At 35.6% G+C, this 13,071-nt stretch overlaps 1 protein-coding gene across 4 annotated transcripts in view; it reads left to right on the top strand.

Annotated features, from left to right (window-relative positions):
* LOC115287760 (sodium channel protein type 2 subunit alpha) overlaps positions 1-13,071 on the top strand; it is a 142,088-nt gene that overhangs the window by 83,810 nt on the left and 45,207 nt on the right. For all 4 annotated transcript variants that reach the window (XM_029934463.1, XM_029934465.1, XM_029934462.1 and 1 more), the window contains exons 14-16: positions 3,452-3,690; positions 9,499-9,672; positions 12,080-12,436. In XM_029934463.1, coding sequence (XP_029790323.1) covers positions 3,452-3,690; positions 9,499-9,672; positions 12,080-12,436 — 770 coding nt within the window. The remainder of the gene's footprint in view (positions 1-3,451; positions 3,691-9,498; positions 9,673-12,079; positions 12,437-13,071) is intronic.

Raw genomic sequence — 13,071 nt, 5'->3', positions numbered from 1 at the left:
ATCAACTTCAACAACTTGGAAAATACCTTCATATAAAATATATTCTATCCTCCCTTACCCTCCTTCTTCCTTCTCTCCCTTTCTCTTTTATAACCCCTTCTTTCTGCCCTCTCCCAGGCTGTGTGTGTGTGTGTGTGTGTGTGTGTGTGTGTGTGTGTGTGGAGACATGTCAAAGGAAAAAAAAGAAAGATGGTGAATGAGAGACGAGACCCGGGCACATGGCTTTCTTATTGTTAGTTATAGTTTCTCTTGGTATTGGATGAATTCTTGGAATAATTCTTTTCTAGCCTGAATGCAAAAATCCTTTGATACTAATACCAGGACCAAAGCTTAAAAGTCGCAGCCAGAAAAAAAAAAAAACAACCCACAGTGTAGATGGCTGACTATATCCCCACTGTGTCAAAATGACAAGACCCAATTTCTATAATATCCTAGTGCAGTATCAGAAATCTTTTCACTGATTTCTATGGAATATTAAACTCAGCACGTTCTTCCCCAACCTCGCCTGCGTTAGCTTGCACTCCCTCTTCTCCCCCAGCTGCCAGTAGCTTGCTCCTCCCTGTCCCTCCAGGTAAATCTTTTGAAGATTCTCTGGTCTTCTGCTCCTTGCCATAGCAAAACCACTGAGAGGAAGCAGCCAGTGGTTCTGCTACCGATGTCAGCAGCATGTCTGCTCCCTAAAGCAAGAAGTAGAGAAGGAGACAGGGTAAGTCTAAATCAACAGTCCTACTTTGCACTTCTGATACCATTAAGTTTGAGCTATCATAAGAAATTACTTGAAAAACATCAATCCACCACAAGACTGGACGTGTCCACTAATTAAGATACGGGGTTCAAAATGAGTGCGCCCAATTGGTTCTCCATTGAAATGTTTCTCAGTGGAGTTGCCTAGGATGTCCTAGAAATATGTATACTTTAGGAAGCAGGAAACTGAGTGTTTGGTTTAATTTCTGCAGAGCTTTTTGACTTTATACTTTTGTGAGGGGCAATGGCAACGTTTTCATTCTGGTTTTCACTGGCCATATAGAATGTGGCATTGATCTAGGCTGGTTGTTGGCAACACTTGACATACACACGCATACTAGAGCTGTCTTTCATATAGTCCTTCCTACTTTTGATCCTGCTAACAGTGGAAAGATTTCTTAGGTTGACATAACTTGTTTATTTGGGGATCTTCCTTCAAAGTCTAATCATGGGTTAGTTTACCTTCCCTTTTTTTTTCTGAACCAGGCTTGTTGATCCAGCTGGCTGGCATCTTTTGTTTTCCTTCTCTGAACTACAGTCAAGTCTCCATTGTCCATGGTAATGAATAGCCTCCTACTTAATGAAACTGTTTGCTTTTCAAGTTTTAAATGCAAAAACCGTATAGAAATGTTTCCTGGTCACATCCATGGGAAGGATGGTGAGAAGGAACGTTACAAATAACTGAGGAGTTGAGAGGAGCCAACAAAATAGCTAAACTGGGATGTAAGTGAATCTCCGTGCGGAGAATCCACACAGGAATAATGGAGAAATGGCTGTCGTTCGTTCATGAGCGCTTTGTCTTGTTTTAAACTGTAAGATTATTTTTCTCTGTCTCTGTCTCTCTCTCCTTCTGTTGTTCTCTCTCTCTGGCATGAATAATTGAATGATTTTATTTTAGAACTAAAACAACTTTGCTCAACTTTTACCTGGTGTCAAGATGAGCATCACTGGCTGAATTTTCCCTTTTGAACTTTTCTCTGGTATATTTTTTTCTACACAATTCCTGTTTGCTTCTTTTGATCTCCTGAATGACAAGTACCATTAAAAAAATACTTATTCTGATACACATAGGCCAAGAGTCATTATTTCATTTATCTTTAGCTATTTACTGCAAATGTTATCTTTTATCTTCAGTATAAACATGATATTATTTAGGAGTCTTAAAAGAATTATGCAATAACTGATATTAATAACTATGTTTTTCCTTTGATTGACATCTCAACTCTTCTTTATTGTTTACAAAATTACATATTAAGAAAAATAGAAATAAACTGTGCACTTGGAAAATTTTAGTATCTAAAGAGTTCACTGAAGAATCTACTTCTAATAGATTTCTGTTAAAAAATAATCAGAAAACTAATCTACTGGAGGAAAGTGGTAAACTTATAGCATTAGCTAATAGTGAATATTTATCTGCAAAACAAACAAACAAACAACACAACATAAGCTATGGTCAGGTTTACCAATTGCATATACTGTTTTCTCCACCACAAGGTTTAGTTTCTAGTAAACTATACCGGTTGGGAGGGATGTTACAGTAGCAATACTACAGTAGTAATACTAAGGTAACTGACTAGAGTCAAATAGGCCATTAATGAAAAAAGAATCTTTCCCTCTATTTCAGTGGTAAGAACTGGTGGTCTCATATTTGGCAGAGCAGGTAATCAGGTGTGAAGCAATTACATGGGCAGAAAACAAATTCTACATTCTTTTCCCACTCAAGAGAGGGAAAGAACCATCTTACCAAAGGACCATCTTACCAAAGAAGATAGTAATCTCCCACTTCCTAATTCTCCAAAATTTGTTGCCAGTATTTACCAATATTCAATATTTTTAAATATCACCTTAAAGAGCTGTGCAATCTCTCTTCTCTTTTTTATTTTTCAGTTGAAATGTTCCTTGAAACCATTGTACTTTTTTCTTAAATGTATTTTGATATGAAATTTTATATCATAGGCATGGTATGATAATTGCGCATTTTAATATATTGAAATAAATTCACACCATGAAAATTTATGAGTTCTACATATGTTCCACCTAAAATCCTCTTGTATTTTACCAGTAGTACATAAGTCCCAAGTGAAACATTGATTTATGCTAACAGTGAGTATCCCAGTTTCTTACGGTACATATTTTCTCTTCTTTCATGCCCTCTAGTTAAATAATGAAATATAAAGAAAAACGAACTTGATGAGTTCAATATGCAAGTCTGTGTCTAAAAGGCTTAACTGGAATCTTTTTAATTAACTAAGACTGGTGACACTGATAAAACTATCTCATTAAAAGACCCAAAATGCATACCTAATCCAAGAAACTGGAATTCAGCATGACTGATAAAGGTCTTAAGACATTTCCTAAGAGGGATTATTTGATAATATATATGCATCTGGCTCTATCTGGAGCATGAATGAGCATAACCCAAGTTTTACCCATTAATGTGGATATCCTTGAAGATAATTTTCAGACAGTTTAATATTGCAGAGAGAATCTTGTAAATTTCAGTTCGCCAAAATAGATTTGGAAAGTTTACTATGTTTTCTATGACAGCTAAACTATGATAGGTATTTTCCTGTTCCACCATCACATTAACCCATTAAAGCCTTTTAACAACTGTATAATTCTAAAAAGTCACTTTTAATTTAAACCAAATGCTGCTTAATAGAAAGTAAGCAGTTTTCATGAGTATTCTAACTTCTTTTCTTTCCAGAACTTGAAGAATCCAGACAGAAATGCCCACCCTGTTGGTACAAATTTGCTAACATGTGTTTGATTTGGGATTGTTGTAAACCGTGGCTCAAGGTGAAACATCTTGTCAACCTGGTTGTGATGGACCCATTTGTTGACCTGGCCATCACCATCTGCATTGTCTTAAATACACTCTTTATGGCCATGGAGCACTATCCTATGACGGAGCAGTTCAGCAGTGTGCTGTCAGTCGGGAACCTGGTAAGTCTCACTGAGGGCTCCTCTTCCCATTGAGAGTTCATGACTGCTTTGAGGAATTTCATGTCACCTTCAAGTGAAATATGAATTGATTGGTCATGTACACATGGACATCAAAAGCTTGACATCCCTTTTTTAATAACAAAAAATATACTGCTACAGTTAAGCAGTAGCAAAGAATTAAATATTTATGTACAATTTGGTTTAGAATTAATATTAAATTGCCCACTCATTAGAAAGGTGACTATGGGGGCATCTGGCTTAGTCTGTTAAACATCCCACTCTTGGTTTTGGCTCAGATCATGCTCTCATGGTTTATCAGTTCCCTTGTCAGGCTCTGTGCTCCTGGTGGGGAGCCTGCTTGGGATTCTCTCACCTCCTGTCTCTTTCTTTACCCCCTGCCCATCTCTCTCTCTCAAAATAAATAAACTAAAAAAAAAAAAAGATTATGAATTATAAAGGACATTGGTGTATGGTAACAAGATTCTGATGTATTTCTCAGGTATTTGGAATAGATTCTTGATTGATGACTACATTTGTCAATTAAATTGTGAAATATACCAAGTTAGATAATTTTGAAATATAATTTATAAACACATGAAAATGGATTATTTTGGGAGGAAATATCATAAAGAGATTATTATTCCTGCATGAATTTCTCCTGTAAATTGAGGAATTTATAATGATGAATTTTTGCATGCATTTTCAATTAAATATTTGTATTAAAATTCACTAGCTATATGATAGAGTGGTAGAAAGTGATCTTATACAAAGAAACAAAATGAGGGGCTACTGGATGGCTCAGTCTGTTAGGCATCTGACTGTGGCTCAGGTCATTATCTCGCGGTTCCTGGGCCCAGGCCCAGCATCAGGATCTCTGCTGCCAGCACAGAGCCCACTTCGGATCCTTTTTCCCCCCTCTGTCTGCCCCTTCCCCGCTCATTCTCTCTTATTCTCTCTCTCTCTCTCTGAAAACTAAATAAACATTAAAAAAAGAAACAGAGTGAGTAAATTCAGGCAACAAAAGTATATTGGTACTAGTATAAGGGGCACCTTCCAACCTAAGAAATGAAATTTACATGAACTCCCTCTTTCTAGGTTCCCATAAATTCAGTCCTAAAGTAGATACTATGATTGTTTATATTTTACCATCGGGAAAACTGTACCCATGAGAATCTGACAGGACAATGGGAGGTCTGAACGCTACATCAGAGACTCTGAAAGCTATTTTAGAAACTACTATACACTGTGGTCAGAAATCATAGAACTGTAGGGCAGGAAAAGTTAATAACATTGCCTAGTCCAAATTTTCACCTACGTAAATAGGGACCTCTTCAACATTATCTCTAAAAGATGAGCAACAGATGGAAGAAAACTTTATGGAAGTAGATATTAGGAGACAACTCAAATGGGCATAAGCAAAAATAAAGAGAATTCATTACCTCAAGTAGCTAATATCCATTTGGGCACAGCTCCAGGTTTTAACCTGTCTAGATTCTGGTTCTCCAGCAATGTCATTGGGAGTCATTTTCTGACTCTACTTCTTCCCAATATGTTTCCTTCATCTCTGGCTGGGTATTCTATTGATGGCAGCATTCTACCAATCTTATCTTACCAACAGAGTTCCCTGAGCAGAAGGATTGTGCTTCCTAACTAGTTGCTTTAACAAAGGTCTAAGAATGGAATGTCATTAGCCTGGTTGTAGTTACATGACCATTTCTAAGCCAATCGGTTACTCTGATTCTAGAGTTAGAATGCCCTATTTGACCACATCAGAAGCATTTCTTATCACTGGAGACAGAGTAAATGAGTGAAATTATAAAGAAAAAAAAATCCCAAGTCTGGCATTTCTAAAAGAGAGGGTAGATGCTGGAAAGACAAAAATAACAAACGGACAATTCAAAGTGGAACTTGTCTTATGTGTTATAGAATGCAAGATTTGCATTTGAGATGAATCACAGAATAGTGGAAAATATATGGACAGGATACACATTCTTTTCAAGACATATGTAACATTCCCCCAGGATAAGTTATATGCTAGGTTATAAAATAAACTACAATAAACTTAAAAAGATTGAAATCATACAAAGTACTTTTCGGACAAAGATGGCATGAAATTAGAAATCAATGAGACTTGAGGTGCCTGGGGCAGGGGGGCTCAGTCGTTTAAGCATCGAACTCCTGATTTCAGCTAGATCATGATCTCACAGTTCTATGAGATCAACCCCCACAGTGCTATTAGCATGGAGCCTTCTTGGGATTCTCTCTCTCTACCCATCTTCCTTTCATTCTCTCTCTCTCTGAAATAAATAAACATTTAAAAATATGACTTTTTAAAAATATCAACATAAATGACAAATCTTTAGCTAGATTTATAAGACAAACAAAGAATGGGGCATCTGGGTGGCTCAGTCAGTTAAGTGTCTGACTTAGGCTCAGGTCATGATTTCCCGGCTCATGTGTTGGAGTCTCGCATCAGGCTCTGTACTGACTGCTTAGAGCCTGGAACCTGCTTAAGATTCTGTGTATCCTTCTCTCCCTCTGCCCTCCTCCACTTGCACTCTCTCTCTCTCTCAAAAATAAATAAACATTAAAATTGTTTTAATAAAAATGTAAAATAAATCAAGAATGAAGAAAGGACATCACTATGGACCTTACATAAATAAAAGTTTAAGGAATACTATAAATAACTGTATGCCAACAAATTAGATAGCCTACATGAAATGGCAAAATTCCTAAAAGTAACAAACTACTGAAAATGAGTCAAGAAGAAATAGAAAATCTGAAAAAAACCTTGGAGTAGTAATAAACATATTCCCATAAAGGAGAGCCTAGGCCCAGATAGTTTTACTGGTGACTTCTATCAAGTTTTTAAAGAATTAACACCAATCATTTGCAAACAGTTCCAAAAAAATAGAATAGAAAGTGATACTTCCTAGAAGCACTTAGAATTCAAAGCCAACCAAGATAGAGAAATTGAACAAACACTTCAAGCTTTTCTTTGAAACCCCACATGGGTTGCACTTTGGAAATAAAGACTATGCCAAGGAATTAGAATTAAAGTAGGAGAAAGAATAAACCAAAATAGCTCTGTCCCAAGTAAGTATAAAACATAGCTACCATAAATTCCTAATTGTCTGCTAGGAAAAATATCATTGTTTTTCAGAGGAAATTAATTGATCAAAATTCTCTACAACACATCATATCACATTAAAAAAATTGCATGGTATGTGAAATAAATAGGAAAATATGTCTTATAGTTGTAAGAAAAAGCACTCAATAGAAATAGATCCAGAAGTGACTGAATTGCTAGTATCAACAGAAAAGGACTTTAGAGGAGCTATTATAAATGTGTCTAACACGTTAAAGAAAAGAAATGGTCATAAAGAAAAAACAGATGGAGAGTATGAGCAGGAAAACAAATGAAAATTATAAAGAAGAATCACCTAGACATTTTAGAACTAAAAAGAAAAAAAATTCTAAAATGAAAAATTCACTTGATGGGTTTTTAAAAAACAGCTGTCAGAAGAAAGGATTGCTAAACTTCAAGCAAATCAATAGGCGATCCAATTTAAATGGCAGGAAAAAACTGAAAAGAAAAGTATACTGAGTCTCACTAACTTCAAAATAACATCAAGTGGTCTAATATTTGCATAATGGAGACCCAGGAGTAGAAAAGTGAAAGAATAGAACAAAACAAATATTTGAAAAAGCAATAGCCAAAATTTTCTCAAAGTTGGTGACAAATCTTAACTTAGACTTTTTAATATTAAAGTTTTAGTGAACATCAGCAAGGATAAATATAAACTACATTAGGCAAATCTTAGTCAAGCTACTGAAAATAAAAGAAACTTAGAAGCAGGCAGAAGAAGAATACTTATTATAGACCAGGGCTAATATCTCATCAGAAACAATTCAGTCCATAAGAAAATGACCTGATGAAAGAAAGAAAAAGATACTTAACTCATTATTCTGCAAAAGCTAATGTGAAATGATTTAACATGAAAAAAACAGAGAAATTGTTTGGCTATAAGAAAGGCCAAAGGAAGTTAGTTTTCAGGATGAAGGAGAATAGCATATTAGAAGGAATATTGAATCTAGGAATGGTGGTCACTCAAAATTTTAAAATGTGGGTAAATAGAAAACTATTTTTCCCTAAATTTCTTTAAAAGACAGCTGATTTTTTAAAGCAAGAGATTATAGCATATTTAAGTATAAAATACATGAAAAGATTAGCACATATGATTGGGGTGGCAATAAGATACCTTAGAAAAGAAACAAAAAGTGTTATACAGTATCTAAATACCTATAGAATATTCAAACAATGGATTTCTACTCAACGATAAAAGGAGAATAAGAGGTAATGCCTGCATGAAGGAATTTCAACCCAAAGTATTCATGAGATCTTTGTAAGACTCTCAGGTTTCGGAGATGGTCACCAAGTTTGAGAGTGAGTCTGTTTACTGAGCTAGTGAGTATCAAAAGAGAAGCAAGATTGTGCAGAGAATGTTGTAAGGTGAATTTTGGATCTGTTGAATGTAAGATACCTGTGAAATAGCCATCCAATGGAAGTACTGAATGAACAAGCAGGTATATATTTCTGGAGCTCAGGAGATGTGCTTGAATGGAAAAATAAATCTCAAAGTGTAAACTTATTGTAAAAGGAAAATTAGAGTAACAAGTTCCAGGACAGAGAGACCTCTGAAGAAATTCAATATCAAATAATTTATTAGAAGAAAAGCAACTGAGAAATGTCCAGGGAGGTGTGAATCACTGAAGCCAGGAACATAAAATATTTTAAAGAACAAGGAACAGAAAACAATGTGAAAAACTTCTGAAGAGGTAAGCAAGAAAACTGCAAAAATTTCTATTGAATTTAGCAATGGTGATGTTGGCTATGTTGGTGAAATTGGTTAAAGCAGTTTGTGTTGGCCAATAGGTTGTAGAGTTGAAGAAATGGAACTACTGAGTATAGACGTATACCCAACCTCTTAAAGAAGTTGGACTATGAGGAAAGGATGAATGGGGTATAGCTAACAAGGGAAGTAGAATGCAAGGAGAGTTTCTTTGATGATGCTGGTGGTAGAGAAGGACTGAGTGTCCATTATTCCCTATAAAATGCCAATTGAAAGCAGTCAGTAGCCAGAAGAGGTTAAAACTACAGGTTAATTGAGAAGGTGAATTCTTTGAGAAGGCCAAAGGAGACACAGAACACAGGCAGAGAAATTAGAACAAAGCATGAGTTTGGATGTAAGTAGTTAGGTAGATGGAACACTGAGAAAGTTTGGGTTGGCTGATCTCTTTTAACTCTGAGACACAGAAGTACTGACAGTGAAAGCTAAGGAAACAGCTGAAGACATGTGGAGGAGAAAGTTTGAAATAGTTGTAGAGTAAGGAAATAGAGACTGGAGAATGCTGCTTCTTTTTGGCCAGGAAAACAGTTTTTATTTTTAGTATTCTTAGCATCTCTTGGGCTGGTGGTGACCATGTTGATTACAGCTAAAGTGTGAAATATTCTTAGCACAAGACTGAGCCAAACTGTTGACCACAGTGATTTAATTGAACCTTTCATGTAAGATGATTAAAATCACAATATTAATTTTGTCTTAATTCATGTAGTACTCATCACTTAATAAACATTAAATATAATAAACAGTTAAATATTTATTTGAGTACGGACCATTTGAGGTTACTGATTTGCTGGACCTAAACCAATTTTTAAAATTTGTAATTGAATTGTGGTCTGTTGGGAGTCAATAATTATTAGTGTTTTCAGGAGTATTCACTTGTGTAATAACATTTCTCATTTAGGTCTTCACTGGGATCTTCACAGCAGAAATGTTTCTGAAGATAATAGCCATGGATCCATATTATTACTTTCAAGAGGGCTGGAATATTTTTGATGGTTTAATCGTGAGCCTTAGTTTAATGGAACTTGGTTTGGCGAACGTGGAAGGACTTTCAGTTCTCCGATCATTTCGGCTGGTAAATTAACTGGGAGGGTCCACAATGTTTTTATAATTAATTTAATCAGACTTCACTCTTATCTAGTAAGAATTATAAAATTTCCCTCAGTTACAATATTATTTGAATACATTTAAAAACAAACCAGATTCCTCCACAACCAGATGGTAATTTGTTCTTCATCAAAGGTTGGATGGATAGATGAAGTTTATTCAAATGAACAACCAACAGTTCTGTCTTTAGTGATTGAATGGCAGGGCAAATGGGGAGGGAGACAAAAAGGATTCATATACAAATCCAAATTACAATAACACAATATTCATCTTTCAGTTATGTGGAGTTAACCATTCATAAGGTTTGGGTGAGATTTAGGGTGACCTTACCTTTCTCTCACAGGCTCGGGAATTATAGAGTTGCCTACTTTGCCCCCAACAAAGTCAAGACTTGAGAGTGGGTACAGTATACAGGGGAGAGGATGGAGCTTCCTTGGGCATTTGCCCCTTCAGCCAGCCAGGAAGTCACCAAATCCAGTCTCTAAGTAGAGTTGCCTATATCATGTTTTGGAATTTTAAATAAAGCCTTTTATTTGATCTTTACGTTCATCAGTTCATGAATCTTTTAAAGTAGTGAAAAAATATCAACTGACAGATTTCCTTTTAAAGTGTGGTATGTTTTATCATGCTATTACTTTGAGTTGGCTCTTTTTGTGATTTATTTTCAAATAACAGAGGTTGTATATAGTTTGTAAAGACAAGTCCTATTGGTAACTTATCTTAATGACGATTAGATTCAAGAGTTTGTGGCGAAGTCTTTTGAGAATTTCCCGTATTGCCTTCAAAGATCAAATTTGAGTTGAGATCCTTACAGCTATGGTTTCCATACCTAGTTGTCTAGATAGCAATGGATCTAATTTGAACCTAGAAAGATGCCAAAAGCCAAAACAAACAAACAAACAAACAAAAAACATGGGAAACTACTTTAAAAATGTTTAGTAAATCTTTGTGATGATGTGCTGCAGTTTGGGGAAATAGGAAGTAATAGGAAATAATATCATTAGTGTTTTGCTTAGTATGTAGGGTCTTTTGCATTATTCCCTGGGAGTAAATTAAACATTTTGGTGCTTATACTTTGTTCCTTTGGATCACTTATATGCCATTAAATAATGCACTGCTCTTGGTCTGACATTTCCTGAAACATCAGAAATGAAATGCTGTTGCAGTTGAACTATAAATGGTACTTTAGAGGATTCCATAAGCTAATACAACCAACATGTCAAGTACAGTGGTGCAAGCCATTTACACACTATAATTATTTGATTAATTAAATCACTAAAGACTTAAGAGTTGATAGAAAATATGTTTTTACTTAACTCCAAGTATTTCTTATTCAAATAAAGTCGAGTAGTAGTACCCCCTTATCTATGGGGATATGTTTCAAGACCCTTAGTGGATGCCTGAAGCTGTGGATAGCACTGAACCCTATATATACTGTTCTTTCCTATACATACACACCTGTGGCAAAATTTAATTTATAAATTAGGCACAATAAGAGATTAACAATAATAAGTAATAAAAGAACAATTACAACAATGTACTCAATAATTATGTGAATGTGGTCACTCTTTCTTAAAATATCTTACTGTATTGTATTCACCCTCTTCTACTGATGATATGAGATGATAAAATGCCTATGTGATGAGACGAAGCGAGGTGAATGATGTGTGCATTGTGACTTAGCGTTAGGTCACTATTAACCTTCTAACAATGTCAGGAGAAGGATCATCTGCCTCTAGACCACGGTTGACTATGGATAACTAAAACCACAGAAGTGAAAACACAATTAAGGGCAGAGGGATTACAGTGTAATAAATCTCCTATAAAATACAACCTGATGTTACAGCAGACTGAAGATAACAGCAAGATTAAAGCAATCTAAAGATTTAAAGAAATTAGTTGGTTTTTATCTTCTATTTTATATAATTTGTGTTAATTTTATCTGTACTGTGCATCTCAAGTTTACTAAAAAATGTATCCATTTTGGGCTTTTAAGTAATGACAGTCTCTACTTCCTTGAAACAATTTCTGCTAATGAATCACCATCAATCTTAGATATATCCGTTTCCCATAGAAAAACAAAAAGAATATTACATGTCCTTATGTAAGACTCTGGGAATTTTGGTATATCTTATTATTAAAATGCCAATAACAACTGTATAAAATAATTGGTATAGTTACAAAATAGTCTATTTTAGAATGAAAAATAATCAGTGGTATTAAATAACTGATATATTTGGTAGATAATAGTTTGACACACAAATAACCCATCACCTTCCAGTTAAGACAATAATGTGGTTGATTTTTCCCTGTAAATAAGTTTACAGATTCTTTAGAAGGCAGGGCAGTAATAGCCTTCTTGCTTTTGTTTCCAGCTCCGAGTTTTCAAGTTGGCAAAATCCTGGCCCACCCTGAATATGCTGATAAAGATCATTGGCAACTCAGTGGGGGCTCTGGGTAACCTCACCTTGGTGCTGGCCATCATCGTCTTCATTTTTGCTGTGGTCGGCATGCAGCTCTTTGGTAAGAGCTACAAAGAATGTGTCTGCAAGATTTCCAATGATTGTGAACTTCCACGCTGGCACATGCATGACTTCTTCCACTCTTTCCTGATTGTGTTCCGCGTTCTGTGTGGAGAATGGATCGAAACCATGTGGGACTGTATGGAGGTCGCTGGCCAAACCATGTGCCTTACTGTCTTCATGATGGTCATGGTGATTGGAAACCTGGTGGTACGTAGTAAAAACATTTTCCTTATTTTCAGTAAAAGGCAATGTAACCCTAAAAATATATATTCAGTGGATGAATGTTTTATGTCTTTTGGCCTTTTAAAAATTAATCCTCAATTATTCATTATTGCAGGAGCCAGGTATAGTTTAGACTATAGAGACCCACATAAACTCTTCTTTGAATATTTGTCTATTGTTTATTTTTAACTTTTTCCAGTTTTATTGAGTTTTAATTGACATATAAACTCTCTTTTTAAATTTGTAATCATTTATTGTCAAATTGGTTTCCATATAACACCCAGTGCTTCTCCCCACAAGTGCCCCCGCTCCATGACCATCACCCCCTTACCCCCCTCCCCCTTCAGTCCTCGGTTTGTTTTCAGTATTCAATAGACTCTCATGATTTGTGTCCCTCTCTCTCCCCAACTCTCTTTCCCCCTTCCCCTCCCTAGGCTCCTCTGTTAGGGACCTTTTTCCTATTAGACCTATGAGTGCAAACATATGATATCTGTCCTCTCTGACTGACTTATTTCGCTTAGCATGACACCCTCAAGGTCCATCCACTTTGCTACAAATGGCCATATTTCATTCTTTCTCATTGCCATGTAGTACTCCATTATATATATATATATATATAT

The sequence above is a fragment of the Suricata suricatta genome, chromosome 3, assembly GCF_006229205.1.
Source record: "Suricata suricatta isolate VVHF042 chromosome 3, meerkat_22Aug2017_6uvM2_HiC, whole genome shotgun sequence".
In the NCBI taxonomy this organism is placed as follows: Eukaryota; Metazoa; Chordata; class Mammalia; order Carnivora; family Herpestidae; genus Suricata; species Suricata suricatta.
Note: the sequence above shows the minus strand (reverse complement) of the source record. Positions and strands in the feature narration are given on the sequence as shown.